Raw genomic sequence first — 27,427 nt, forward strand, 5'->3', positions numbered from 1 at the left:
AAAAACAATATCGGTAGAGTTTAGATGAACTAGTTCAGTGCAATGCATATTCACACACCATTCTTTGTTCTCAGGTGAAATCGCGATCAGAGTCTTCCGAGCATGTACAGAATTGGGCATACGATCTGTGGCGATCTACTCGGAGCAAGACAAAATGCACATGCACCGGCAGAAAGCAGATGAATCATATCTAGTTGGAAAAGGCCTGCCTCCCGTACAAGCCTACTTGAACATTCCTGAAATCATTCGAGTAGCCAAGGTACTTCACTGTTTATATGTTCAGTTTTATTATACATCTTGATTACACAACTTTTAACACTATATCACTTCGGAAAACGTATTATGTGTCTTTCTCGTGTTAAATTTAACATTACCTCATTACGAATGCTAACCACACCTACAGAGACATCAACATAGACATGGAAATTTTACACATTCAACCAAAAAGCCAGAAACTAAACACACTAGAACAATACGAAATATATAGGCACAAAAACACATCCAAATGAAATTCTCAACACACAACTCAATTTCAGAACACACACATTCTTTGACTCCACATTACACTACACGAACACAACCCCACTGGAAGCACAAACAAAAGGCGCCAAGACCAGCAACAACCAGTTCTGAAGATGGCCAATAACAGACCGAAACATGTCAATGAGGTAATGTAAAATTTAACACGAGAAAGACACATAATACGTTTTCAGTTTTATTGTTACAAGCTACTTCGCCATAGCGTCAATTTCGTGCAGGTTATACATTAAGAAACAATTATTATAAGCAGGCCTATGATTAGCAAGCACATGTGAAATACTATTTTAGAACATTTTATGTTAATCTTATTCAATTTTTATACAGTAGCATCGAAATAAAAATAAAACTGCATGAGAGTTCATTTTCAAACACAGTTGAAACAACCAGAGGAATGAGACCGGGAAGTGAACTTTCACTGGTACCAGTATTGGGAGACTAGCAAAGCGTCTGAATAGGATGAAGGTGATAATGCTGGTGAAATAAGTCTGGGGTCCAGCACCGAAAGTTACTCAACATTTAGTACTCAGATTGGGTTGAGAGAAAACCCCGGAAAAAACCTCAACCAGATAACTTGCCCCAACTGGGAATCGAACCCGGGTCACCCGGTTTCGCGGCCAGACGTGCTGACCATTACTCCATAAGTGTGGACTATAATCATACGTTATGAAATATCTGACTCTATTGCTTGCTTCATACCATGTAAACTATTTGTCACAATATTTTGCAATTCATTTTTATAGTTTTCAGAGAAGTCTTTATTGTATATTAAAAGTATTTATTTCAGTCACTGACCTCACAGCATATATTTTAGGTGTTAAACCTTTGCATTATATGTTTAAAAGACGTATGAACGTTTTCGTTGGATGTTGGCATAGTCCAACGAAAACGTTCATATGTCTTTTAAACATGTAATGCAAAGGTTTAACACCTTAAATATATGCTGTGAAGTCAGTGACTGAAATAAATACTTTTAATATTTGTCACAATGTAAAAAGGAAAGTTGTAAGAGTACACAAAAAATGTGAAATTTATTCACCCTGGCTGGCTGTTCGAATATTAATGTCGGTCATTTTTTCTTTCCACGAGTATATATAATGCATATAACATAAAGTTCGAAAATGTGATAGAAACTGTAGTTTAAATTGTCATAATGTTGAGATAGTTGTCACATTAAACATTTAAACATTGATATGACAACCTAATTTATCTTAACATAACCTCAAAATTTTCTTATGGTTTTGTGTAAAAATGTTTCAATATAGAGAAACTTTAGGAAATATAATTTATAAAACGGAACGACTTCAGAATACCGCGTAAGTACATGTGTCGTTATTGCTTTATTGAATTATTTATTTTTGGTCCAAGGAACATATTTTTATGTAGGTACGTATTTATTTATCTACCCTTATGCCATCAGTAAAAAACATGTAATTTTAATTAAGCTTACTTATAATTTGCACAGTCTTTGTACATAAGTACTTACGCGGTATTGTGAAGTATGGCGATAAAATCAATAAATATATGTGCCAGTATGAATATACATTGTAAAACTGCATGTTCACAGGAGAATGACGTCGACGCTGTCCATCCTGGCTATGGGTTCCTATCAGAACGCTCAGATTTTGCTCAAGCTTGTATTGACTCAGGTTTACGGTTTATTGGCCCTTCACCGAAAGTTGTACAACAGATGGGAGATAAAGTAGCAGCTCGACAGGCAGCAATTGATGCAGGTGTGTAAGCTATATATTAAACCAATAAGATTTGATGTGCTGGTTCTGAACTCATTAAGTTCACGGAACCCTTGTGTGTTGCTCGTCAATCATAAGCGTACGTACCGGTAATAATTGTCTTCATGGAATCTCATACATAGTACAGGACGTATATTTTCTTATTGACTCTTCATTGGAATTTACTACAAATTAATTTTTCTTTCTCATAGGTATCCAGTATTTTTCTCACTGTGTTCTGAGAGTTTAGGATTGGACATTGGACATCTGAATGACGGGACCCATCCATTGATATCAGTGGTAGTTTCTGCATTTTCTAATTGGGTGTGCATTGTTGTTGTTTAGGCAACTATCTAAAGATAGATCTGGACTGCACTAGTTTTGGTTTTTTCAGAGAATACCTGGAAAGTGGAAGAAATTAGGCATTCTCTGATGCGCAACATGGTATATTCAAAGAATTTCACATAAAGTCGACCAACTTGATGATTGGTTACTCCCTCCTTAAGTATAAAAGAAATGAGGACATTCCTAAAAAATTAAAGGATCACCTTCAAATTTATACAGATGGATCTCTAAATCCTAATAATGGGACATCAGGAGCAGGATATTATATTCCAAAATATCAAGAAAATTATTTCATAGCATGTTCATCCTCCTCCAGTCTTGACACTGAATTGCTAGCTATTGATGCTGCTCTTCCGTGTGTCACTCAAATTTCTGAAAAATCTATTTGCATACTTACCGACTCCAAGGGGGCTATAGTTAATATAATTAAATATGTACCAAACCTATACGCACATAGAATTATTCCAATTCAGAAACAACTAAGTAAACTAAAAGAACTCCAAAAGGAAATAACATTTCAATGGATACCTAGTCATTGTGGTATACCTGGAAACGAGAAAGTCGATAATATTGCAAAACAGGCAACATATTTGCAACCAAGACCTCTTCAAGTGATATCTCTATCCAGTGCTTTTGCTTCACTAAAGTCTCATTTTACAAACCTATGGATCAACAATTGGCTCTCTTCTGACAAAGGAAAAATTTTACAGTCTGTACAAGACCTGGAAATGTACAAAAACTTGCACAGACATGTTCAAACATTTTTAACAAGAGCCAGAACAGGTCACATTGTCACTCAATTGCATCTACACCGATTTCACATTTCTGATAATCCTACTTGTCTGTGGTGTAATAATCATGATGAAGATCTGGAACACATTCTTCTGTACTGTCCATCCATAAACCACAAAAGAAGTAAATTAAACTCATCAATACCGGTTGCAGAAGACACAGCCCTGCAGTATATATTGACTACACCCCAACTCTGGCTACTAGCAACAGGCATCTATAATGAACACCGATCAAAATACCCCTCATTTCTCGTGAAAAACAACAACTGAATAGACTATAGTGGACTATAGTGGACTTTATGTTGTCAGCAAACAGCTGGATACATTAAGAAGATTGATTTAAAAAATTAAAAGTAAATTCAATTACCCAGGACAAAGAACAATGCAGATTGAACTGGAAAGAACATGTTGCCAGGATGCCTTCCAACCACTTGCCAAAACTGATCTTACTCTATACTCCAAGAGACTGAAGAAACTTAGGAAGACCTAAAAAGCGCTGGATAGAGACCATAACAGACCCCTAGGTCTAATACGTGAAATAATGATGATGATGATGATGATGATGATGATGATGATGATGATGATGATGATGATGATGATGATGATGATGATGATGAATATGATGATGATATGTTGAAACACGTATTTCCGTGAAAGTCTTGAAATCGATAATTTTACAACTTTACAATAGCCTAAGTTACTTTGTTCTTCAGTCTTTGTATAATAAGAAAATGGAAATATTATTATGAAACTTATTGTAATTCATACATGGTTATGGAAAACACTGGTAGTATTAAAGCTATGAAGAATGGTGGACTGTTACGGTTCTTTGTTGTCAGGTGTGGCAGTTGTTCCTGGAACCCCTGGTCCAGTGACTACATCAGAAGAAGCCATGGAGTTCTGCCTCAAACATGGACTCCCCGTCATATTCAAAGCCGCATTTGGAGGAGGGGGGCGTGGTATGAGAGTAGTGCGCAAGATGGAGGTTGGTATCACCTTATTGTATGTTCAGATCAGGCACAATCCCTTAATGTGAGGTGTTGAAATTATGAGAACTCTAATAGGTGCAAATGTTAGCCTAACAATTTTCGTGGTATTGATTGTGGTATGGCATGGTATAATATGATATACCGGTATGATATAATTTGATGTGATGTGTTATGTGATAATTTGATATGACGTGCTGTGTGATGTAATATGTAAGGTCGGCACTCATATTAAGATGATGATGATGATGATGACGACGACGACGACGATGATGATGATGAGGACGACGACGACGATAATGTAATGATAAATTTGTGGGATCATGATGGAAAACAGTGCTGGAAAAATATATCCCATTGCCATTTTCCACAATAAATTTCACTTTGATGAGCCAGATTATCAACCAAGGATTTGTGGAAAGACAATACACTAGACTTTCAGTTAAATCTTCAGCAATTGTAGTTACCACTAGAGACCGATATTCAAAACTACCTTCCACTGACTAAATTATGTGGTTTTGACTTCCCCCCCTTTTTTTTCCTTTTTTAGTCCATATTCCCTTTTTTCCCCCTTTTTTAAAAACATCTTTTATTTTGATCCTTTTTTTGACAGAATATCGCAAACATTTAGATAATTTTCCTCTGTTTTTCTGATAGGCCTAGGCAAGCGAAAATAAACATCATTATTCTTCTGATTCTAGACATTGAAAAACTAATAAAGTGTGCTGATTTAGAGTTCAGGATAAAAAGAAAATTTTCGCCTCTGGTTTCAGTTGATGTTGAGCGATCATTTTCTGTTTATAAAGACATTCTGTATTCAAAGAGGCAGAATCATATTGAAACATATTGAAATGTTGAATTGTGATCAAATATAACACTTTCCTTATAATCCATGTTGAATCAACACAATTAACACGAGTAGGATCGCCATTTAATCATTTATTTACTTTCCTTATGTTGTGAAGCAATAAATATAAGCTTGTGTGTGCTATGTGTATCCATGAATATGCTGAAGTATGTTTTCAATTAAAATAGCACCCTTTTGAAGTCCTTTTTTGACTATATTAAATTACAACACTTTCCTTATGTTATGAAGCGATAAATGTAAGATTGTGTGTGCCATGTATTTTCATGAATGTGCTGAATTGTGTTTTGAGAAGTAATAATAATATAGTCCTTTTTCAAGTTTTATTTTTTTTTTTGGCTATAACTTCCCCCCCCCCTTTTTTTTGTCCTTTTTTGATGAAAAATTTTCCCTTTAAAATTCGGTCTCTAGTTATCACTATCTTCTGTATTTATTTTCTAGGAAGTGGAGGAATTGTTTCAACGAGCGAGTTCGGAGGCAAAGGCTGCTTTTGGAAATGGAGCGATGTTCATCGAGAAGTTTATAGAACGACCACGTCATATAGAAGTTCAGCTGATGGGCGATAAAGCTGGCAATGTTGTTCATTTATTTGAGAGAGATTGCTCAGTTCAGAGGAGACACCAGAAAGTTGTGGAAATTGCTCCAGCCCCCAAGTTAGACCCACAGGTAATGTGATCAACTTAACGAAAATATATTTCTCCGATTTAAAAATGTGTAATGTTTAACGAATAAAATAAATTCATGCTGTGACTAAAATTCACTATAAAATTATAGTTTTTATGAGTCTATTTTTACATTAATTAGAATTCTGTCTTACACACAATTGGCACCACAACTATCATGTTCTTCTGCAACAACTATTGCCATCTTCTGCATCCAAATATTGTTTCTGTTTTGTATGTTCATTGGTATGCTTGTAATTGTATACTCCTGGTTAGGGTGACCAGATTCAGATGGATAAAAAAGAGGACACTAAGGTTCAAAAAGGAGGACATTGTTCGAAAAAAGAGAACAGAAAATATGTACTTAGGTTCAGACTTATTATACTTTAAATTAGGTAAATATCTATTTTATTAAGTTACAAAATATTTACAATACAGATTTAGGCTTATATCTTACTTAAAAGTACATTAATATCTACTAGCCGTACCCGTGCGCTCCGCTGCACCTATTGGAAATAAATATAAAGTAATTACATAATTAAAATAGGACATTTGATCCAGGGAACATTCGTGTTTGATAGAAGGATAAATCGTTTATTATGTTACTTAATTTAAATTTTATTAAAAAAATTAAAATGCGATCATTTTGATCCAGTCATAAAAATTATTTTAGGAAATACAGGAAACTGATCCCTATCAAGTTTTCTGTGCATAAGAAGCTATTTTAATCTTACCTGTCCTCGATTCACTCAGAAGTTACTGTAATAACATTATAGCATTATGTTCATCTAGAGAAACTACACTTTCCAATGGTGAATTAATAATTAATTATCAAATCTCTTAATTTAGTTTCCGATATTACTTCATACAAACACAGAAACATTCTCTTTAGGCTACTATATGTTTCATAGCTTTCGATTGTTGTTGACCAAGGCCCATTATAGACGAAGTCATTTGTTTTATATTTCATTACACCGCCTTAGATGGCATTGTTATTGTAATTTTGAAACTCATTTATCTCATTAAATATCAGTCCTATCAAAATTTTCCAAAGAATAAAACGTATCAGAAATGATGTTTAAAGAAACTTTTGTTATGCAAGATTTTTCACAAAAATCAATAATAAGCGAGATATTTTGATTTATTTAATTCAGGCCCCCTTATAACTCCCTTTTTAAATAACGTATTTTTAATGCCATATAGCCTAAAATCTAAGTTACAACGAACTTAATTTATATTCTAATTTTCATCGAAATCCGTTCAGCCATTATCGCGTGAAAAGGTAACAAACATCCAGACAGACAGACAGATAGGCACACAGACAGACATACAAACAAAAATTTCAAAAAAGCGATTTTCGGTTTCAGGGTGGTTAATTATATATGTTAGGACCAATTATTTTTGGAAAATCGAAAATTACCGGTACCAGAAAAATTTCGGCTACAGATTTATTATTAGTACTGTATAGATTTTATTACAGAATAATTATGAAAAATCTTAGTAATAATGATTTTAAAGTTAGCTACATAATATGAAAGTCAAGGTAACTATAATATTAAAGAGGACTGATAATATCTATTTAGATTCAGGCTTAGGCCTATATTATACTTAAAATTATGTCAATATCTATTTTATTACAGCATACTTATAATAAAACTTAATAATATAAAATTATTTTACAATTAGCTACATATGAAAGCAACAACCATAACAAGTAGGAATAAAGAAAGTTATGATCGTTGGCAAAGAGTATATTCCCTCAATGCTGCGGCCATCTACAGGCAAATTACTTGAGAAAGGCGTCAAATCAGAATTTCAAAATATCAGGCATACAAGTTACGAAAAGGAGGACATGTCCGGACAAAAGAGGACGTCTGGTCACCCTACTCCTGATTGCGTAGAAGATTTTATTTAGTCTTTTTATTTTCTGCAGTATGTAATCAGGGGTTTAGTTGGAAAATAAAAACAACTGGTACTGTAAACTGGGGTTACTTTGAACACAGAGGAAACTTTGACCATTTTTTCAGAAAATCATATTTAGGTTTCCACATGCTGCACTTGTTATGATGGAGGTAAATTTGGTATGAGAATGATTTTATGATAATTTACCTCCATCTATAACAAATGCAGCATGTAGAAACCCAAATATGATATTCTGAAAAAATGGTCAAAGTTTCCTCTGTGTTCAAAGTCTCCCCAGTTTACGGTAGGCCTACTCAACACACTTCAAAATTTTTCACATAGACTCAAAGATGAATTTCCACTGTAAACTTCTTTTATGGGAGTTAGGATATTCTGCACATTATCTGTCAGAGCACAACCAGGATTTCACATATGACAGTGAATTAAACTGATGCATAGACTACAAACCTGGCTTTCAGGTAAAGCTGACGTGAATACTTTAAAGGGAAAAATTGTTTCAGGGCCGGGTATCGAACCCGACACCTTTGACCGAGCGCGCCCAATGCTCCGGACTGAGCTACCCAGGAACTATACTAGATCCTGGCTCAGTTATTCCCCTCATATCCACATACCTCAAGTGGATTAACAGAACGTCGGAGCCAAAAGAAAGTGTGCACTCAATGCTTGCTGTTTGTGTTCTTTTAGGTACGAGACAGAATGACGGATCAGGCTGTGAACCTCGCTAGGCACGTGGGCTATGAGAATGCTGGAACCGTGGAGTTCTTAGCAGACGAGACAGGAAACTTCTATTTCATTGAAGTGAATGCCAGATTGCAGGTGGAGCACACAGTAACAGAAGAAATTACAGGGTAAGTTAACAGGCTATGGAAAACCCAGTGGCGGGCATTCAATCCCTCCTAACTCAGCAGTGTTGGGGTATATACTACTAGGTTCAAAAAGTTCCCGGAATTTTACTACCATTTTTCGTATTAATATATAACAAGGGATATTATACATTTGTTTTGTTGGTAACATTCATGATGTCATTTCCTTAAAGTTTGTTGATAATGGCAATTATTGGTTTTGAGTTGTAGGCAATTGTTTATCATAGTGTTTCGTTTGTTCGTCGCATTTTGTAATTATGTCCACAGAGCAAAGTACAAACATCAAGTTCTGTGTTTTGCTGGGGACATGATCAGTATGGCTGATGAAGATGGTGATTTCTTAAACAAAATGAAACTGGTGCTACTTGTACGACCCAGTCCCTAAACGACAGTCATCTGAGTGGAAATCGAAAACATCTCCTCGGAAGCAAAAATTTCCTAGGCACACTTCCAAAGGCAAAGTTATTGTAAATGTTATGTTTTATTTAACGACGCTCGCAACTGCAGAGGTTATATCAGCATCGCCGGATGTGCCGGAATTTTGTCCCGCAGGAGTTCTTTTTCATGCCAGTAAATCTACTGACATGAGCCTGTCGCATTTAAGCTCACTTAAAGCAAAGTTATGTTGGAAGTTTTCTTCGACTCTCAGGGTCTCATGCACCATGAGTTCATTCCAGAAGGTCGTACTGTAACGAAAGAATTGTACGTAGAAACCCTCCGTCGCTTCTGGGACGCAGTGAGAAGGAAACGTCCAGAAAAGTGGGTAGAAAACAACTGGTTCCTTATGCATGACAATGCACCTGCTCATCGCGCAATTATTGTAAAGAATTTTCTTGCCAGGCACAACATAACTGCTTTGGATCACCCACCATACTCTCCTGATCTCTCACCACCTGATTACTTTCTGTTTCCCCGTCTGAAAAGTCATCTGAAAGGACGGATATTCAATGCTGAAGAGGTTATCGCAAACGCGACGAGAGCACTAAGACGGGTTTCACAAAATGGCTTCCAGGCCTGCTTCCAGGAACTCTACATGCGTTGGCAAAAGTGTGTTGTTGCGGAAGGCAACTATTTTGAAGGAAATGCTGTAGAATAGTGTTTAAGGTACGTTGTTTCTATGATGCTAGCAAATTCCGGGAACTTTTTGAACCTAGTATGTAATTCACGCAGTCTTCTAATTTATATATACTGTACGTATTTTTCATAATTTGGATGGACTTCTAGCAGAGTTGGCGCAAGGATATTTCCATCTTCCCTGCTTGTTGATACTGCATCAGACTGGAATGGGTATATTGCTGTGTAATCTAGGGAAGTAGCTTACGTCTAGAGAAATGTGACGTAGCTATTTTTTTTGTTCCTCTTATGCACACTTGATGTGTTTCAGTTGTATTCATGTTAGAGTCCCTCTATAATATCTAATGTCATTATAAAAATTAAAAGGTCTCTAATTCGTTTTGATAAAACTTCAGTCAGTCGATATTGTGGATGAATTTTGCAATGAGCTAGCCAGCATTTAATGATCTCACTTCAAATAATAATAATAATAATAATAGTAATAATAATAATAATAATAATAATAATAATAATAATATATTTATTATTATTTATTTATTGATATTTATCTGCTGGACAACAGCCATAGGCCAATAAAAGTCCAGCACAGTGATACAAATAATGCATTAAAATGAACAACTATGGTACACATTACATAATAGTGATAACAACAAAATGAGTATAGATTACAATGATTAGTTTACAAGAATTAATACTATTACATTTTATGGAAAGGAGTTGATTCATACAAAAGTATTACCGGTACCAATATGTGTAGAAAGATAATGCAATTAATATTAGCAATGCTGACATCCACTCCTTCACAGTTTCACTTGGACATTGTTCACTTTATTTCGTTTTCTTTCCTTTTAGTTTTTATCGCCATTGTACGGCCAATGAATCTAGTCAAGTGCCACTGCATTGAATTAAAAGAAATATATATATATATATTAGCAAAGACATTGCCATATACTGATACTTCTATACATTGAATGGATCGAAATCGCCTACATGTAAGTTAGCATGTTTAATACATCTGGAGACCGGCGAGGAAGATTTAGAATTTTTAATATAGAAGTGTTTGTGATGTCTCATGTCCTTCATAGGAATACGAAGGCTGACACTGTTTAAGAAAGATTGACAATTAATGTCACCTTTAAGGACCTTACATAAGAATAAGTAATCGAGATCATGACGTCTGGCATACAGGCTTCGACATTTAAAGTGCTCGCATTTTTTATCATAGTTATACCCGGATTTATTAGGCAGAAATCTGTACGAACATAATGAAATAAATTTCCTTTGAATATTTTCCAGTTTTGCCGAATCAGTACTTGAAATAGAGTTCCAAACTACAGATGCATATTCGAATTTCGATCTCACTAATGTATAGTATAGTATTAAAAGAGAGTCAGGTGTTGAAAAATAATAAGTTATTGACCGAATTATTCCTAACATTCTTATTGCATGGTTATAAATATAATCTATGTGGTTATGAAAATATAATTTATTGTCAATTAATACACCGAGGTCTCTAATACAGTGTTTTCAATAATAATAATAATAATAATAATAATAATAATAATAATAATAATAATAATAATAATAATAATTTATTTTATTTACTGATATTTACTGTATGTGCTGGACAACAGCCATTGGCCAATAAAAGTCCAGCACAGTTATACAATTAATACATTAAAATGAATAACTATGGTACAGATTAAATACTTGAGTTAACAACAAAATGAAGAACATAGATTACAATAAAAGATTAATTTACAAGAATTAATACTTTAAAATTTAGGGAAAGGAGTTGATTATTAAAAAGTAATACCAATTTGTGTATTAGGATTATGCAAATAATATCAGCAAAGACATTGCCATATTCTAATACAATGAATGAATGATGATGATGATGATGATGATAATGATAATGATAATAATAATAATAATAATAATAATAATTCTTTTTAAACACTGTAATAACATACTAGCTCTGTATTTAGTTGTACAGGATATTAATTCTAAATTTAATACCCCAGTTATAAAAATCCTAAAGCAAAGGAGATGGGCGTACTGGGAATAGGGTTGCCAGATTTTCATAATGCAAATAAGGGACAGTTGCAACATTTAACTCCAGGAAAATGTGAAGAACTTATAAGAGAGAGATATAGAAATATGTGAGCCCATTTCAGAGCATATACTAGCACGTAAAAAAAAAAAAAAAAAAAACCCGTAATCTTACACCATTGAAGCTGTTACATTATTACCCATTAGTTTGAATAATTTCGAGGGAAAAATTGTTCCGGGACCGGGCATCGAACACAGGGCCTTTGGTTAAACGTACCAACGAACGAAATTATTCAAATCAACTTTACAGGGAGTTATACCTGAAAGCTTGATTTACCCATTACTTTATTTGTAGCAATACAATTGAAGAGTCCACTGCAAGAATGATGGATGTCATTTGGAACACATTTTGCAGGAGAAGCAATTGAAAGTTTGAAATGCTTAGCGCTCAAAGCTTAACTGTGATTTTCCGATCGTTACTGGACAATGACTGTCAGTGTTAATGCCATGTAACTCTCTATGTACATTCTATATGTCTCAAGCTATGCATTGGCAGTCTTGGTTCATTTTCGACAAGAAAGTGACATCCATCATTCTTGCAGTGGACTCTTCAATTTAAAAGGTATTGATACAGATACCTTATTGATACAGATTGGAGAAAGGTAATCGCAAAGGTTGTGTTTATACAAAATAGTATATAATATTCTATTTTTCTAAATGCAGTATGTTCTCTTTGTTTTATGTGGACAAGAAACACTCAGTTTCGTTTGAAACATTTTTCGCATTTTCACATATACTACACACAATCCGACAGCAATATTACTGTACCAGTAACCATGCACATCTAATGCTTGGAATAAAATTACTTTTAACTAAAGCAGAAGCAGCTAGAAGTTTAGATTTATTTCCTCATTGTCACGTTTCTAAAGACATTGATGTTAATAAAAAGTGACTGTTTCTTATCTTAATTCTATGTATAATAAAAATAAATATTAAAACACTAACAAATTAAACAAGTAACAAACAGTTTACAATTAATTGCTTCTTATTCAAGATAGACTGAATAATCAGTACTGGTACTTTCTGAATGCATCAACATTTTTTATCGAACTATAACCTGTTCATATTATTTTTGTAATTGTTTTTAATTTTATTATAGTTCTTTATATAAGTCTGCTTAGAAGTTAACATGAGATGCAGTAATGTTACATACGTTATGCGATATTTGTCTGTCTTAGAATCGATTTAGTACAAACGCAGATCAGAGTGGCTGAAGGCGTGACTCTTCCTGAAATGGGGTTGTCACAAGAAAAGATAACTCCCCAGGGTTATGCAATTCAGTGCCGAGTGACCACTGAAGATCCTGCCAAAAACTTCCAGCCTGATACCGGAAGAATAGAGGTGAGAATTGTACTGCAGAACATTATAGATTTTAGAGAGACGTGTAGTTTGTAAACTAACTCTGGCGTGATTAAATAATCTTGTAAAATTGTAGCATAAGCCATTTTATCCCTTGAGTTATCAATGTGTGAACTTTATTGATGTAATAGTGGAAGGATGATTATTTAATTTGTATGATGATCTAATCTTATGTACTTTAATTTTACTTTATGTAACATATTTTATTAATAAGATCATAGTATATTTTTAATAGCTGTTACATAACATTGCAATTAAGGGGACACTCAATTATATTTTGGAACTTTTTTCCTATTCGACCAATCTTTTTCAAATTTGGAGAAAAAGTAACATGCAAAATCTCAGCTCATTAGATCCAATACTTTTCAAAATAAAAAAATATTTCAATTTTTAATCAATCATTAATTGAAATATCACTTTTAATTATCATTTTTTATTTTTTGGCTTTTTGCATTTGACTGTGACTTCTCAATGAATAGGGGAAGAATTCTGCTTATTGATTTAGTTCTGTCACATAAATTAGTGTAGAAATTTAATTTTTCATTTCTATGACACTTTTTCTCCAATTTTTAAGTTGAGTGTCCCCTTAAGCATGACTATATATTTGCATTTTAAAATTTATAAAGAAGACTAGAATAGAAAAACTTTTGACACTATTAGGACTATGTTTAGTGATCTAAATTGCAACAGCACTATTTTTAGCAATACTTTATTTTCCTAATATTGAAATAGCATTTTTCAAGAGTAGCACATATTTAACCTATGCATAAGGTCATGTGACATTAATAAAACTTTAGAGAATAATCACTTATTGTAATTGTCTTGACTTATTTCTTTACACACACAAGTTTTGGACTACCATACCAGTGTATTTTGTTGAGGGTCAGTGATGATAATAATAATAAGCTAGAAACTGGTAGCACTTGATTTCTAGATTATTAAAGTTGCTAATTTTTGAGAAAGTGTTTTTGTTTCTCCATTTTTTGACTGAAATCTGTGTGGTTGACTGTAGGTGTTCCGTAGTGGAGAGGGTATGGGCATCCGTCTAGATGGTGCGTCAGCATTTGCGGGCGCCATTATATCCCCGTACTACGACTCTCTGCTAGTGAAAGTGATTGCTCATGCCGGAGATCTGCAAGCATCAGCTGCCAAGATGAACCGAGCTCTCAGGGAATTCCGAGTCAGAGGAGTCAAGGTGAGTCAACAGCAAGCAGAATTAACGGTATTTTGTAAATAACGCGCGAGTTTCATAGGACTTTACAGAACAGCTCTTGGAACCCAAGCCCCCTGGCTTATAAGTTCAGCTTTCTACAAAGAGAGGCAGTGAAAAGTTATCGCACTATGCAGGGGACATCGGGGAACAGATTGTCCGCATAACAATGATTTGAATAATTTATCATGAGTTATATGTCATATTTTATTACATATAACTCATGATTAATTATGATGATGCCGTATAGGCGAAAACGTTCATAAAATTTCTTCTGTAAGATGTATTAGCAAATAATAATTTTGAAAAAAATGATAAATAATATGATTGAAAACTTTAAAATAAATTTTTAACACTGAGTATACATGTTCGAGCTACCTAGACAAAAAAAGTGTGCTTTGAAGGAAAACTTAAGAGGATTTTACTGTTCATCAAATTCATCATTCTCAACCAGGTTTGAATTTGCACTTATGTTGAGAGAATGACTCAGTGACATATTTCATTGTAAATTAAAGAGCACTCGTAATGAAATTTTAACATGGTTTCAGTAGATCTGAATTGTTATACTGTATTTAATGGATGTCTAAAGTTCATGTATTTGACTTCAGCCATCTTGTGTTCCAGACAAACATTCCATTCCTTCTCAATGTGCTCGAGAACCAGAAGTTCCTCAATGGTACCCTTGACACGTACTTCATCGATGAGCACCCTCAACTCTTCCAGTTACCTCAGTCACGCAACAGGGCACAAAAATTACTCAACTACATTGGAACGGTGTTGGTGAATGGACCCTCAACGCCACTTGCAACTAAGCTGAAACCTGCAGAAATTAACCCTCACGTGCCTGAAATACCCATAGGTAACATATGACAGCAACATGTCTGTAGAGGGGAGTGGGAATGTTTTCAATGTTTCTGAACTTGTGCCCGAAATATTTGTTCAAGTGACTGTGGTCAAATGAGACAAAATGAATATCCTTGCATTGTCTTGTATGAAACCATAGGCCTACTTGATTCTTCAGGCATCAGTGCCATCTTAATAGATTCTTGTGGTCACAGGCGTCGACTCCAGGTCCTTTTGCCCCAGTGTATTTTATTAAACAATGTCGGAACATGTTCCGTGAAATACATAGTTAACTCCATTTTGAATCTTGCGTACACTACTTTTAACACTTGAATATAATTAATTGATTAGCTAGCAGACTTACTCGTGTTAATTATGTAAGATTTGTGCGGCTTACAGCTGTTTCAGTGCTTCACGCACCATCTTCATAGCCTACTAGATCTCGGCATCATCTCGAACTTCTCTGCCTGTTATGTGGGTGTGTTTGATTGTTGAAAGGTGTTGAAGAGTGGAGTCAAATAGTGTGTGTGTACTGAAATTGATCAGTGTGTTGAGAATTTGATCGGGGTGTGTTTTAGTGTGTTTGTATATTTCGTATTGTTCTAGTGTGTTGAGTTTTTGGTTCTTGGGTTGTATGTGTAGGATTTCCAATGCTAACCATACATACAGTAACATAAATGCGGACATGGAAATCCTACACATACAACCCAAGAACCAAAAACTCAACACACTAGAACAATACGAAATATACAAACACACTAAAACACACCCTGATCAAATTCTCAACACACAGATCAATTTCAGTACACACACACTATTTGACTCCACTCTTCAACACCTTTCAACAATCAAACACACCCACATAACAGGCAGAGAAGTTCGAGATGACCCCGAGATCTAGTAGGCTCTGAGGATGGTGCGTGAAGCACTGAAACAGCTGTAAGCCGCACAAATCTTACATAATTAACACGAGTAAGTCCGCTAGCTAATCAATTAACATAGTTAACTTATAAGAGTTAATCAGTTACAACAGAAATAAAATACAATTTCTTGTTATACTGTAGTTATGTTGCTTGAAGTCAGCAACACGCGACTTTGAATGCAACAAAAACATGAACGGAAACAAGTAAAAATTAATGACAATTTAAAAGCTAAGCGTACCGGTAGTAGCTGAGTATCACATGGATATAATGGATATAAATACGAGTACATATACCACCCAGTAACTCATGGATCTCTTCCTAGCCCAAGCTTAAAATAAAAAATCTATACATACGTTCATGGTTAGCCTACTTGCTCCATAGAATGTTCGCTGTATGAAATGCTCATGGAGTTCGTTTGAATTTACTGGAATTTGAACTCAGTTCTCTAGCATAGAAAGCTGGCACTCTGGTCAATAAATATCTTAATGGCAAGTAAAAGTCTGTGATTTAAAGAAAATATCAAAATACTAGAATAGAATGTAAGTAAAAGAACGAAAATAATCTTGAAATTTTAATAACCTAATAAAAATATTTGTCCTAGAGAAGAAAAGATTAAATGTGGAACATATTAACGTTAAACTAAACCTAAATTAGAGAATAATTGTACCATACCAATACACTGGGAACACATTTAGCCATCATCATTCTTTGTAACATATATGTTGAGTGTGGGGATAACGAATGTGATGCACTAATTTGATATACAGTTTAAATGTCTGTGATTAAATCCATAAATGTTAACTCTGGTTTATAAAAGTTAAAAAGATAAACAGTCATCAACTAAAAGTCACAACTCACTCGATTAAGGGCAGCTTTTATTTGAATCACATACATTGTGATGAGCATCAGTTAGAACAACTTGTCTGGTTTTCAGCTTGAGGATATTTCCCATTGATAACAGCTTAAATATTATCTTTTTATTATTGTACATACTGAAAATCAATGTATTGCGCTGCATCTCTCTCTACTCTTTAAAAAAAATTAGTTTGGTCATTATCAGATGAGAAGTGGGAGAAGCCAAAGTCATGCTTTTTTCCAAGAAATAGAAAGAGATACTGTAAATGATTTGTGTTCAAAAACTTAAAAAAACAAAGGACGAAATCCGAGTATTGAAAAGAAGAAAACTGACTGATTCTCTAAGCAATGGTGAAAAATGAGAAGCAAAAGCTGCCCCACTGGCAAACCACTATCACTTACCCCAATGAAAACCAATATCATTCACTATTATTGTCAATTTCTCGCCCTCCTTTTCTCCCTCTGTTCTACCCTCCATCCGTCACTCAATCACTTATTTGCTCATTCACTTCCTTCCTTTCTCCTCTCCTTCACTTCTTCTATCACCTAGTCAATCATTCACTTCCTCGCTTTTCCCACTCATCTTTTCACTCACTCACTCACTCACTCACTCACTCACTCACTCACTCACATTAGGTTTGTTTCAGCATGGTTCAGAATTGATTCTGAACTGCCTGCTCATATGCGTTCCAACAAGTTTTGAATTGATACTGAACTCGCAGTTCCCTGTTCCAACATGCTTCGGAACTCATTCAGAACCAGTGAAATTGGTTCTCGATTGAGAGCAGGAACTGGGAATTCTGAACTGCTGACGCATGCGTAGATTGTTTAATCTGAAGTTTTGGTTAAAATGCTTCGCGACTAGGCAGATTAAAATAAAAAAAAAAGTTCATCATGAGAGATTTGGAAGGTGATAGCGATATATTTTACGAAGAATTAAATACAAAAGATGAATATAATTTTAATATGAGAAGAAACTCCGAAGGCTCAGAAAGAAGAGTTTAAGAAACATTCCAACAACGTAAAATCCTGAACTATAGTCCCGTCGCTCTTATTTCCGGCAGCCAATCACGTTGCAGGTCGGGTACATTTAAACATGTACATCTTGTGATTTGGTGATGACGACGTTATGCATTTCCTAAGGCTCAATAAATACTTACTATAATCGCCCGCCATTTTGGCTCTTTCGTTGGCGTTCACAGAAAGCACATGAAGATGTTATTTGCCACTCAATTATTTGCTGAATTACAGTACGTTTTATTTATTATCATAGGAGCTACGACATGATAATGTGTTTAACGGTGTGGCAAATAAATTCCACATCTGGTAGCTCGGCAACGAAAGAACAAAAATGGCAAACGATACTACTTACTTACACTTTACAGAGCCTTCACTTCCTAAGACGTAAGCAAAGAGGAGGAGTCACGCCAGGAATAACAGCGTCGCGACTATAGTTCTGACAATGTACACAACTGGCATATGCGTCGAAAGAAGTTCGGTATTCGGAACGCATTCTGAATTGCTTGCTGAAACAAACCTATAATCTTTGGAACTTTCATTCACTTTGTCTTTCATTGCTTTTCCTCTATCTTTTATACACATACACAAAAAAAAATATATATATATGTTGTACTTGTACTTTTTCACATGCTCTCTTTCATTTTTATTTTCCCACTCACTCTTTTTCATCATCCATTTGCTCACTATCCTTCTTTGCACTCAGTTACTTGCTCGCTGCATCACTTTTTCCATTCCATTTATTATACAAGGTGGGTCAAAAGTCGCTTTCCCCAATATTCGTTCTTAGCTTTCATATTTGTGCACATATGCAGATGTCATAACTTAAATAAACAAATAGCTGGTGTAATAAGTGATGAGTTGACAACCAGTTCGTGTGTCAACAGTTTTTACGATATCATGTCTTGAAAACAGCCCTCGTTTTGCCGAAATGCAGTTAATATGAAACAGGATGAAGCACCACCTTATTTTGGTGTAGGAGTGAGGGACCTCTTGAACCAGCAATTCCATGAATGGATTGGCCATCATGGCTCAAAAGAATGGCACCCAGATCACGCGACCTGACACCATGTGATTTTTCGCTGTGAGGTATCCTGAAAAATAATGTTTTTGCTCAGAAACCGCAGGATCTGCATCAGTTGCGACAGATGATCGAACAGTCATTCGTGAAAATTGATGAAAATCGTGAGTTATGTTCTGCCATCTGTAAATCAGTACCTAAATGTTATGAATTGTGTATCGAGAAACAGGGCCTCCATTTTGAACAAAATCTGTAAAGGAATGTGTACTGTAGTCAAATGGACCAGCCTGATGGGCTAGTGGTCAGAGCTTCTGACTATAGTTCATGAGGTCCTGGGTTTGATTCCCCGTTAGAACATAGGAATTTTTCCTTAAAGGGGAATGTTCCTGTGTTCGTCCATGGTCTGAAAATTATGTTAGGCTTAGGTTTAAGACCTCTCTTGGCACTTCATGATCATCCTATCATCATCATCATCATCATCATCATCATCATCATCGGGGCAGTGTAATTCCGCCTTCCAGGCACCCCAACCTCAGAATTGGGTTACGAATAAGCCATTGCCAGGAGACACCAGAAATGTCAAATGACAACCTGGTGGCATTGGATTAAAAAACAATGTATATTCAAATGTAAATTGAAGTAATTAAATGTAAGGAAATGTTTGGGGAAAGCGACTTTTGACCCAACTTGTATTTTACTTTTTCACATGCTCTCTTTCACACTTTTTCATCATCAATTCACTTACCTGTACAGTACTTTCTTTTTCACTCAACTACCTGCTTGTTCCCTTGCTTTTTCTGTTCTCTCTCTCTTACAAAAATACACACACACACGTACACACAAACACACACAGACAATATACGTTAGTACATTTATATATTACTTTTTACATGCTGTCTTTCACTGTTACTTTCCCTTTCACTCTTTTTCATAAAGCATTCACTCACTTTCTCTCTCTCTTTTTTTTATCTAATTACTTGCTTGCTCCCACACGTTTTCCATTTTCCATTCTCTCTCTTTTACACATGCACACATACACGCACATAACAACACAGTATTTTACTTTTTCACATGCTTTCTCTCACTGTCATTTTTCCAACACTCTTTTCTCATAATCCATTCACTCACTTTCTCTATTTTCATAAACTACTTACACGTTCCCTCAGTCCACACCTGTGGAATAACGGTCAGCGCGTCTGGCCCCGAAACCAGGTGTCCCGGGTTTGATTCCCTGTCAGGACAAGTTACCTGGTTGAGGTTTTTTCCGGGGTTTTCCCTCAATCCAATACGAGCAAATGCTAGGTAACTTTCGGTGCTGGAACCCGGACTCATTTCATTGACATTATCACCTTCATTTCATTCAGACGCTAAATAACCTGAGATGTTGATACAGCGTCATAAAATAACCCAATAAAAAAAAATTACTTTTTACATGCTGTCTTTCACTGTCACTTTCCGTTTCACTCTTTTTCATAAAGCATTCACTCACTTTCTCTCTCTCTTTTTTTTTATCTAATTACTTGCTTGCTCCCACACGTTTTCCATTTTCCATTCTCTCTCTTTTACACACGCACGCACGCACATACACACACACACAAAATATACGTTAATACATTTATGTATTACTTTTTACATGTTGTCTTTCACTGTCACTTTCCTTTTCACTCTTTTTCATAAAGCATTCACTCACTTTCTCTCTCTCTCTTTTTTATCTAATTATTTGCTTGCTCCCACATGTTTTCCATTTTCCGTTCTCTCTCTTTTACACACACACACACACACGCACACGCACACTACACGCACATAACAACACAATATTTTACTTTTTCACATGCTTTCTCTCACTGTCGTTTTCTCAACACTCTTTTCTCATAATCCATTCACTCTCTTTCTACTTACTCGTTCCCTCACTTCTCTCTCTTTACACACGCATGCATACACACACATACACATACGAGTACACACAGCCTGTCTTTCACTCATTGTCCCATTCACTCTTCTCTCTCACACACACGCTGTGCTCACTCATTTATATGCTTACTATCACTTGTTCAGCCATTCTTTTCTGCCTCACTATTACCAAATTCACTCACTCAGACTGACCGGGAGGAACACTTATAAGGCACTGTACCATTTGGTCCTCATCGGTGTGTCAGGTGAGTGACTAGCAACCTCCATCTCAGATCCTCCCTGTGGACAGAGTTGTGCATCTTTTTCTGTAGCATAGTGACTGTAATGACTCACTCCCCTTTGCACAGGTTGTGTTGCGTGACGGCTCTGCGTGAGGTAAGTGACTTGTTGTTGCATGTTTTGCACCAGGGCACTTGCTTCGGGCACCACTCGATTGTCTAGTTCAGTGGTACCACTCCAAAACACAATGATAATGTTTCGAAATAATTCGAACTTAATAAGGTTTCCACTGTTGCACAAAGAAACTTTTTTTTGTGTTGTTTCTGTATTTATGCGTGTAAGGACACACCGTAGAATAACAATTAGGAAGACAGCACACAATTGTATGCTATTTTGATTATTTATGAATATATGCTAGATCTTTCTTATTGAGCTCCTCTCACTAAGTGACCTTAAACACATGCCAGTGTCGTTTATTTTTCTAACCACATTCATTCATTTTATTAATTAATTTCTTTTAGTTATGCATACAATTTACAGATTAGAACCATCACTTTTGAGGAAAACTTGAAATTGAAATCTCTCAGAACTACAAAACTTCGACTTTATTTTCTTAAATCGTTATCACTTCGAGCCGAAATTTTGTGTACTTCACCATCACTAATGATTATAATTGAAGAGTCCACTGCAAGAATGATGGATGTCACTTTCTTGTCGAAAATGAACGAAGACTGTCAATGCATAGCTTAACACATATAGAATGAGCATAGAGAGTTATATCACAGTCTAGTATATACAGTCGCGAAGCTCAATACGTAGTAAATATGCAAACATTAGATAGTTGCTCACCACTAGGATCACTAATATCGCCTCATTACAGGCAATGCAAAATAGTACCGTCACAGTCTATTGTTTCTAGCACCCTCAAAACTCAAGGTTCGTGACTGTATATAGTAGACTGTGGTTATATGGCATTAACACTGATAGTCATTGTCCAGTAATGATCGGAAAATCACAGTTAAGCTTTGAACACTAAGCATTTAAAAAACTTTCAATTGCTTCTCCTGAGAAATGTATTCCAAATGATATCCATCATTCTTGCAGTGGACTCTTCAATTAATATACATAATTACTTTTGAAAATGGTGAACTGCATAGTAAAATAAAAATTTACAAGACATTTTCAATTAGTGATATAGCACATGTAATAAATGGACTTCATGCGTTTGTGTCTCTTTTATCATTACTGTGGTAAATCTGCTCAACTAGACAATTTGTGACATTGTAAAATTAAATTTAGCACGTGTTGAAAGTATTTATTTAGTGCATGATTTCAGTTTGAATACATCTTTAATTTTTTATTGTTAAGGGGATATGGAATTCCTATCTTTCCCTATGTTAAAAGGAACATTTTCTCAGAATCTATTGTGCTTAGGTCCCCGAAATTTTAACAATTTGTAAATATACGTCTTCTCAGTAGTCGAGTATTTTGAAGTTTTTTTTAAGTTATGACTTGTTTGAGACATGTTTGTTAAAATTAAAAAAAAAAAAAAAAAAATGGAGGTAATTTTAGCTTAACTCACAGTAACAGAAATAAAGTGAGCTTCAGAATAGGCGTAACTCAGAACTCGTAGATTTACAAACTAAATATTTCAGGAACTTAAGTACAATATATCCTGAGAAAATGTTCTTTTTTTTTTTTTTAACACATGGAAAGATAGTGATTTGGTATTTCCCTAACGAGAAAAAGAATCAGTTAACTTTCTGGGTATTCATTCATCATTGCATCTTCCTGTCTTTGTCAGAGAAATATTTGGTAAATATTTTGCACCATTTCAATAATTCCTTACGTTTTGTTACTAATAATGCATGAATAAATTACCTTCACTCTATGTTCGGAATAACTCTTATTTCCTAGTATACCATATGTACTTGAATAATCCTTGTACCCCAATTTTGTGAAAGGAAATTTTGAAAAATTTTTTTTCCCCCACCAAGTAGCCATTACGTTATGCTGCTTTTCCTGCGAAAGCTGAATCTTTTGTAATTAAAATTAATGCTTGCATGAGTCATCCATGGCTGACCTTTAATACTATAACTCCAAGGTCCTTCGCAATAGCAAGCACTTTAATTTGATATATTTCACTTGAAACAGCACAATCCAACTATCTCTTTTTAGTTACATAGTTACAAAGCCTTTTTTTCAATTCCAGGAAACTTTGCTTGTTGCCCGCGAAATCTCCGGCAATTACCCATTGACAGTGGCGTAGCATCAGTGTAAGCTAAAAAGCTTAGCTTCCCCAGTTAATAATAATTTCATAATAAACCGGCAGTTTATGGAGAAAACTAATTATTAATTTTAATAGAATTTATATTTACGTGTTAAATATTGTGATGCGGCAGCTCAGGATGATTTGTGATGCAGCAGTAAACAAGAAGCCTGCACACACCAGCTTCCAAGCAGACTGGTTTCTTCTGTGTAATCCACACCGCAGATTTTCCATCCCTTTCTAACTAAACTACCCTAGTCGCAAGGCTCGCAAGAAGCTAGCTTTAACATTTAAAATAAGTAGTTTCCGAGTTATCCCTTTTCATCAATTATGTTCAGTTGAAGTGTTGGTGTGCATTGTGGCTGATATAATAAATAATGAGCGAAATAATAGTTCCTGACACTAATTTAATTGAATTTTTTAGGACAATTGTATTATCAAGACTGACTTACGAACAAAAGTGTGATTTAAAAAACAAATGACCGACTCCCTTGCTGTCAATGAAGGACACAACCAAAAGACAGACGCATACTTACGTAATGATACTAATATTGTTATTTCTCTAAGTATGACAGGGAGTGAGCTGATGTTATACGTATACATGTCTATTTGTTAAGAGATATGTGTAAACCGTGAAATCATATTTTACTACGTATCATTTGAGGTCATGCCTTATTGGTGTTACGAGGTTCCAACCAATCTTCGACTGCTGACTTGAAATTGACTACTATTTATTTTAAGACTGTATTTTTGTAATACGTTTTCTCATATTGCATGAAAGACAACTTGAGTTAGCTTCCCCTGCTCAAAATTTCATGCTACGCCACTGCCCATTGATCTGCTCAAGATGCATTTTGTTTTCACGCCAATCGTGTGTACAGCTTTCATCCATGTCGTGTCGACTTAGTTGGCAAGTTGGTATAGCGCTGGCCTTCTATCCCCAAGGTTGCGGGTTCGATCCCAGGCCAGGTCGATGGCATTTAAGTGTGCTTAAATGCGACAGGCTCATGTCAGTAGATTTACTGGCATGTAAAAGAACTCCTGCGGGATAAAATTCCGGCACATCCAGCGATGCTGATATAATCTTTGCAGTTGCGAGGGTCGTTAAATAAAACATTACATTTTTTTTTTTAACATTTCCATGTCGTACTTTCTTCCTGCTGCGCGGTTACCAGCTTGTTCTGCTTCTACAATTATTTGGAGTTTCTCATTAGAGCAAACTTCTTGAAGCCATGATTAAACACCCTACTATAACACCTGATTCACTGCTTCCCACTTAACTGATCCACGCGTAAAGCACACTTTTGCTTCAAGGTCGAGATACCCATCACTAGCAACATTGCTGCCAATTTTTATAAAAAAAATATGTGGGGATTATTCGAGTATATATGGTATGTGTTTCGTAGTATTTTCACGTACACTAAGTTTATATACCAATTCAATTCAAAATTTTCTTATAATGAGTAGGTCGACACCCTGCACAAAAATAATATCTAACTCCTTTATTGAGTTAATAAAATTCGGAACTTAACATCTAATTTAGTACATTAACCATATCATTAAGGAAACATATCATGCCATCAGTTAGCAATTGTGTATGTACTTTTCCAGATTAAATTATGTCCATTGTATGAATTTACACTTACATCTCATTCATTTCTTTCCACAGGTGCAGAAAAAGATGTATATTCAATTAAAAAAAATTACTTATTTTTGCCATAAAACTGAAATCATGTACTTGATTAGTTGGTACCAGTATTTAATATTTACCTAGTCCAAAATTAGTTATTTAGTTCTAGGTATGACTTGAAATATTTTTTTTTTTCTTTTTTGGTTTTTGATGCACATGTTTTGTTTTAGCAAGCTTGTATGTTGCACTATCCCCATCACGAATCCACGCTTTGTGAAATTTCAGATTATTCAGCCCGATCTGCAAGCTCTGAGAGTGACTCTGAGGGAGATGTCCCAGGTCAGTACTGTAAGGAGATATCTTAATAACAGAAAATTAATTTTATATTGTTGTACCTCTCTTATAGATTTATTAAACAATTTAAATTATTTCTAAAGATACTCCAGCTTTACATTACAATCTAATATCAATAAAAAGTAAATTCAGAAATCTTTGTAACTAGATGACATTCGTGTTCACACATGAAGTAGAATAGTTTTATTTTTGTGTGATAATTTGTGCACAGTTTTTATGAGAAATTCCGACGCATTAGTTCTAACCTATAAGATACAAATTTCATATTTTCTAGGAATATTTTATTATATTGTATTTTTACAGGTGGAACCAATAATTTTTGTAAAATAAACTTAATGTGTTATTGATGTAAAATGGAATATGAGTTAACATTAAAGTCTTGCAGGGTATTTGTCAAATAACAAAATGTTAAAGTTGTGTTCACATTGGTTCCGCATGTGTTTGGTATCGGTGGTCTGTACTAACCTTTGCTCCATTGTAATGTTCCCTTTGGCACGCCCAAATTACCACTGTCTGCCTGTCTGCTGCACGGGGCGTGGTTGCCAATTTCTTTGTCGTGTACCGGTATTATTTTTTCTCTGAAATTGGTGTAAAATCTAAAAGCTGATACTCTTTTATGGATAATACATGTTATGAAATGTTATTTTCTGATTAATATGTTTTCACATTTTTATAAAATTTTATTTCATGATACTTGATGCAGCATACCAACATACCAGCCAGCTTACATATCAGCAACACGATACCGGTACTCTTAAGAATTTGCATTTACTCAAACAGGGCTTCTATCCATTATCCTGTATCCATTTCAGCTATTTTCTAAGTCTTCATTTTCATTTTTATTTTATTTATTGTGGGTGTGATACTTCTACAATTTTATACCTGACTCAGTGATGTAATTATGATTAACTCTCCTTTATAAAATTGTACACAATTTGTGTTAGTAGAGGAAGCGCAAAGAAAGCTTGCCCATTTGACTGGTGCGCAGAAAATGATATTTGGTCCTCGTGCTGCCATGCTCGTTACAGGGCTGCTATGAATCGCCTAATGCTGATTACAGGGTGCATTCGAAATCGCGGTCTTGAGCTGTTCGTATCATGGAGTGTATTGTGCAGAGCGTATGCGTTACATATTCTGCGTTTTATCCCTAATATGAGGAGTTTTATTTAGTTCAAAGTGTGTTTGTTAAATAATAGAGTTCTGTATAACATTCTATGTACTTAACAATACCCCCCCGTTTGGCTCTAAATTAGGAAGTGCTAATAAAACGTTACACAGTCAAACTAGGGAATTATTTATAACGTTTATAAATTTATAAAAAACGAAACAAGCTCCGTTCGTAACATAGGGAGTATATACAGATTAAAATTAACCGACCATAGTACCCTAGTTATCGGAACATTTGAATAAAATCACATAGTATTAGTCCTTAGTGTTTTATTACACCGTCAAATATCAATTATTACACGATTACATATTTCTTATAACATCTTTGTCATTTCATTCAGTGATTTTATATGTAAAAAAATTCATGCTTCTGTATTTTCAACAGTTACATATTTCTTATAACATCTTTGTCATTTCATTCAGTGATTTTATATGTAAAAAAATTGTGCTTAATTATTTTCAACAATGTTATGTTATTAGTTACTCTGCAACAAGGTTTAGGTTCCGTTAGATGTGCTGTGATAAATCTCAGTCGAAACATCAAGTCAGCAGACGACTGAGAACTGAAGACAGTTTGCCAATCGAATCGAAGCGAGGTCGAGTGCACCCAAACGTTTCCAAAAGTTTGCGCAGCTTTCCCTGGCAAGCTCGTCTTGCGTCTACTCTATATCAAAAAGTGATAATGAATGCAGGAAATAAAATTGGTTATTATATTGATTTTCTTTTCTTATTCAGTCTCCATTCTTGATGATTAGAATCTT

General features: G+C 35.0%; 1 protein-coding gene across 4 annotated transcripts in view; it reads left to right on the forward strand.

The window, feature by feature from the left end:
• Positions 1 to 27,427, forward strand: part of LOC138708856 (pyruvate carboxylase, mitochondrial-like) — a 223,634-nt gene that overhangs the window by 156,310 nt on the left and 39,897 nt on the right. For 3 of the 4 annotated variants that reach the window (XM_069839111.1, XM_069839112.1, XM_069839113.1), the window contains exons 3-11: positions 75 to 259; positions 2,105 to 2,270; positions 4,243 to 4,388; positions 5,696 to 5,920; positions 8,524 to 8,687; positions 13,067 to 13,229; positions 14,260 to 14,442; positions 15,082 to 15,316; positions 25,431 to 25,484. In XM_069839111.1, the coding sequence (XP_069695212.1) occupies positions 75 to 259; positions 2,105 to 2,270; positions 4,243 to 4,388; positions 5,696 to 5,920; positions 8,524 to 8,687; positions 13,067 to 13,229; positions 14,260 to 14,442; positions 15,082 to 15,316; positions 25,431 to 25,484 (1,521 nt within the window). The remainder of the gene's footprint in view (positions 1 to 74; positions 260 to 2,104; positions 2,271 to 4,242; positions 4,389 to 5,695; positions 5,921 to 8,523; positions 8,688 to 13,066; positions 13,230 to 14,259; positions 14,443 to 15,081; positions 15,317 to 25,430; positions 25,485 to 27,427) is intronic. The other variant, XM_069839114.1, reaches the window with a different exon arrangement.

This window comes from Periplaneta americana, chromosome 11 (assembly GCF_040183065.1).
Source record: "Periplaneta americana isolate PAMFEO1 chromosome 11, P.americana_PAMFEO1_priV1, whole genome shotgun sequence".
Taxonomy (NCBI): Eukaryota; Metazoa; Arthropoda; class Insecta; order Blattodea; family Blattidae; genus Periplaneta; species Periplaneta americana.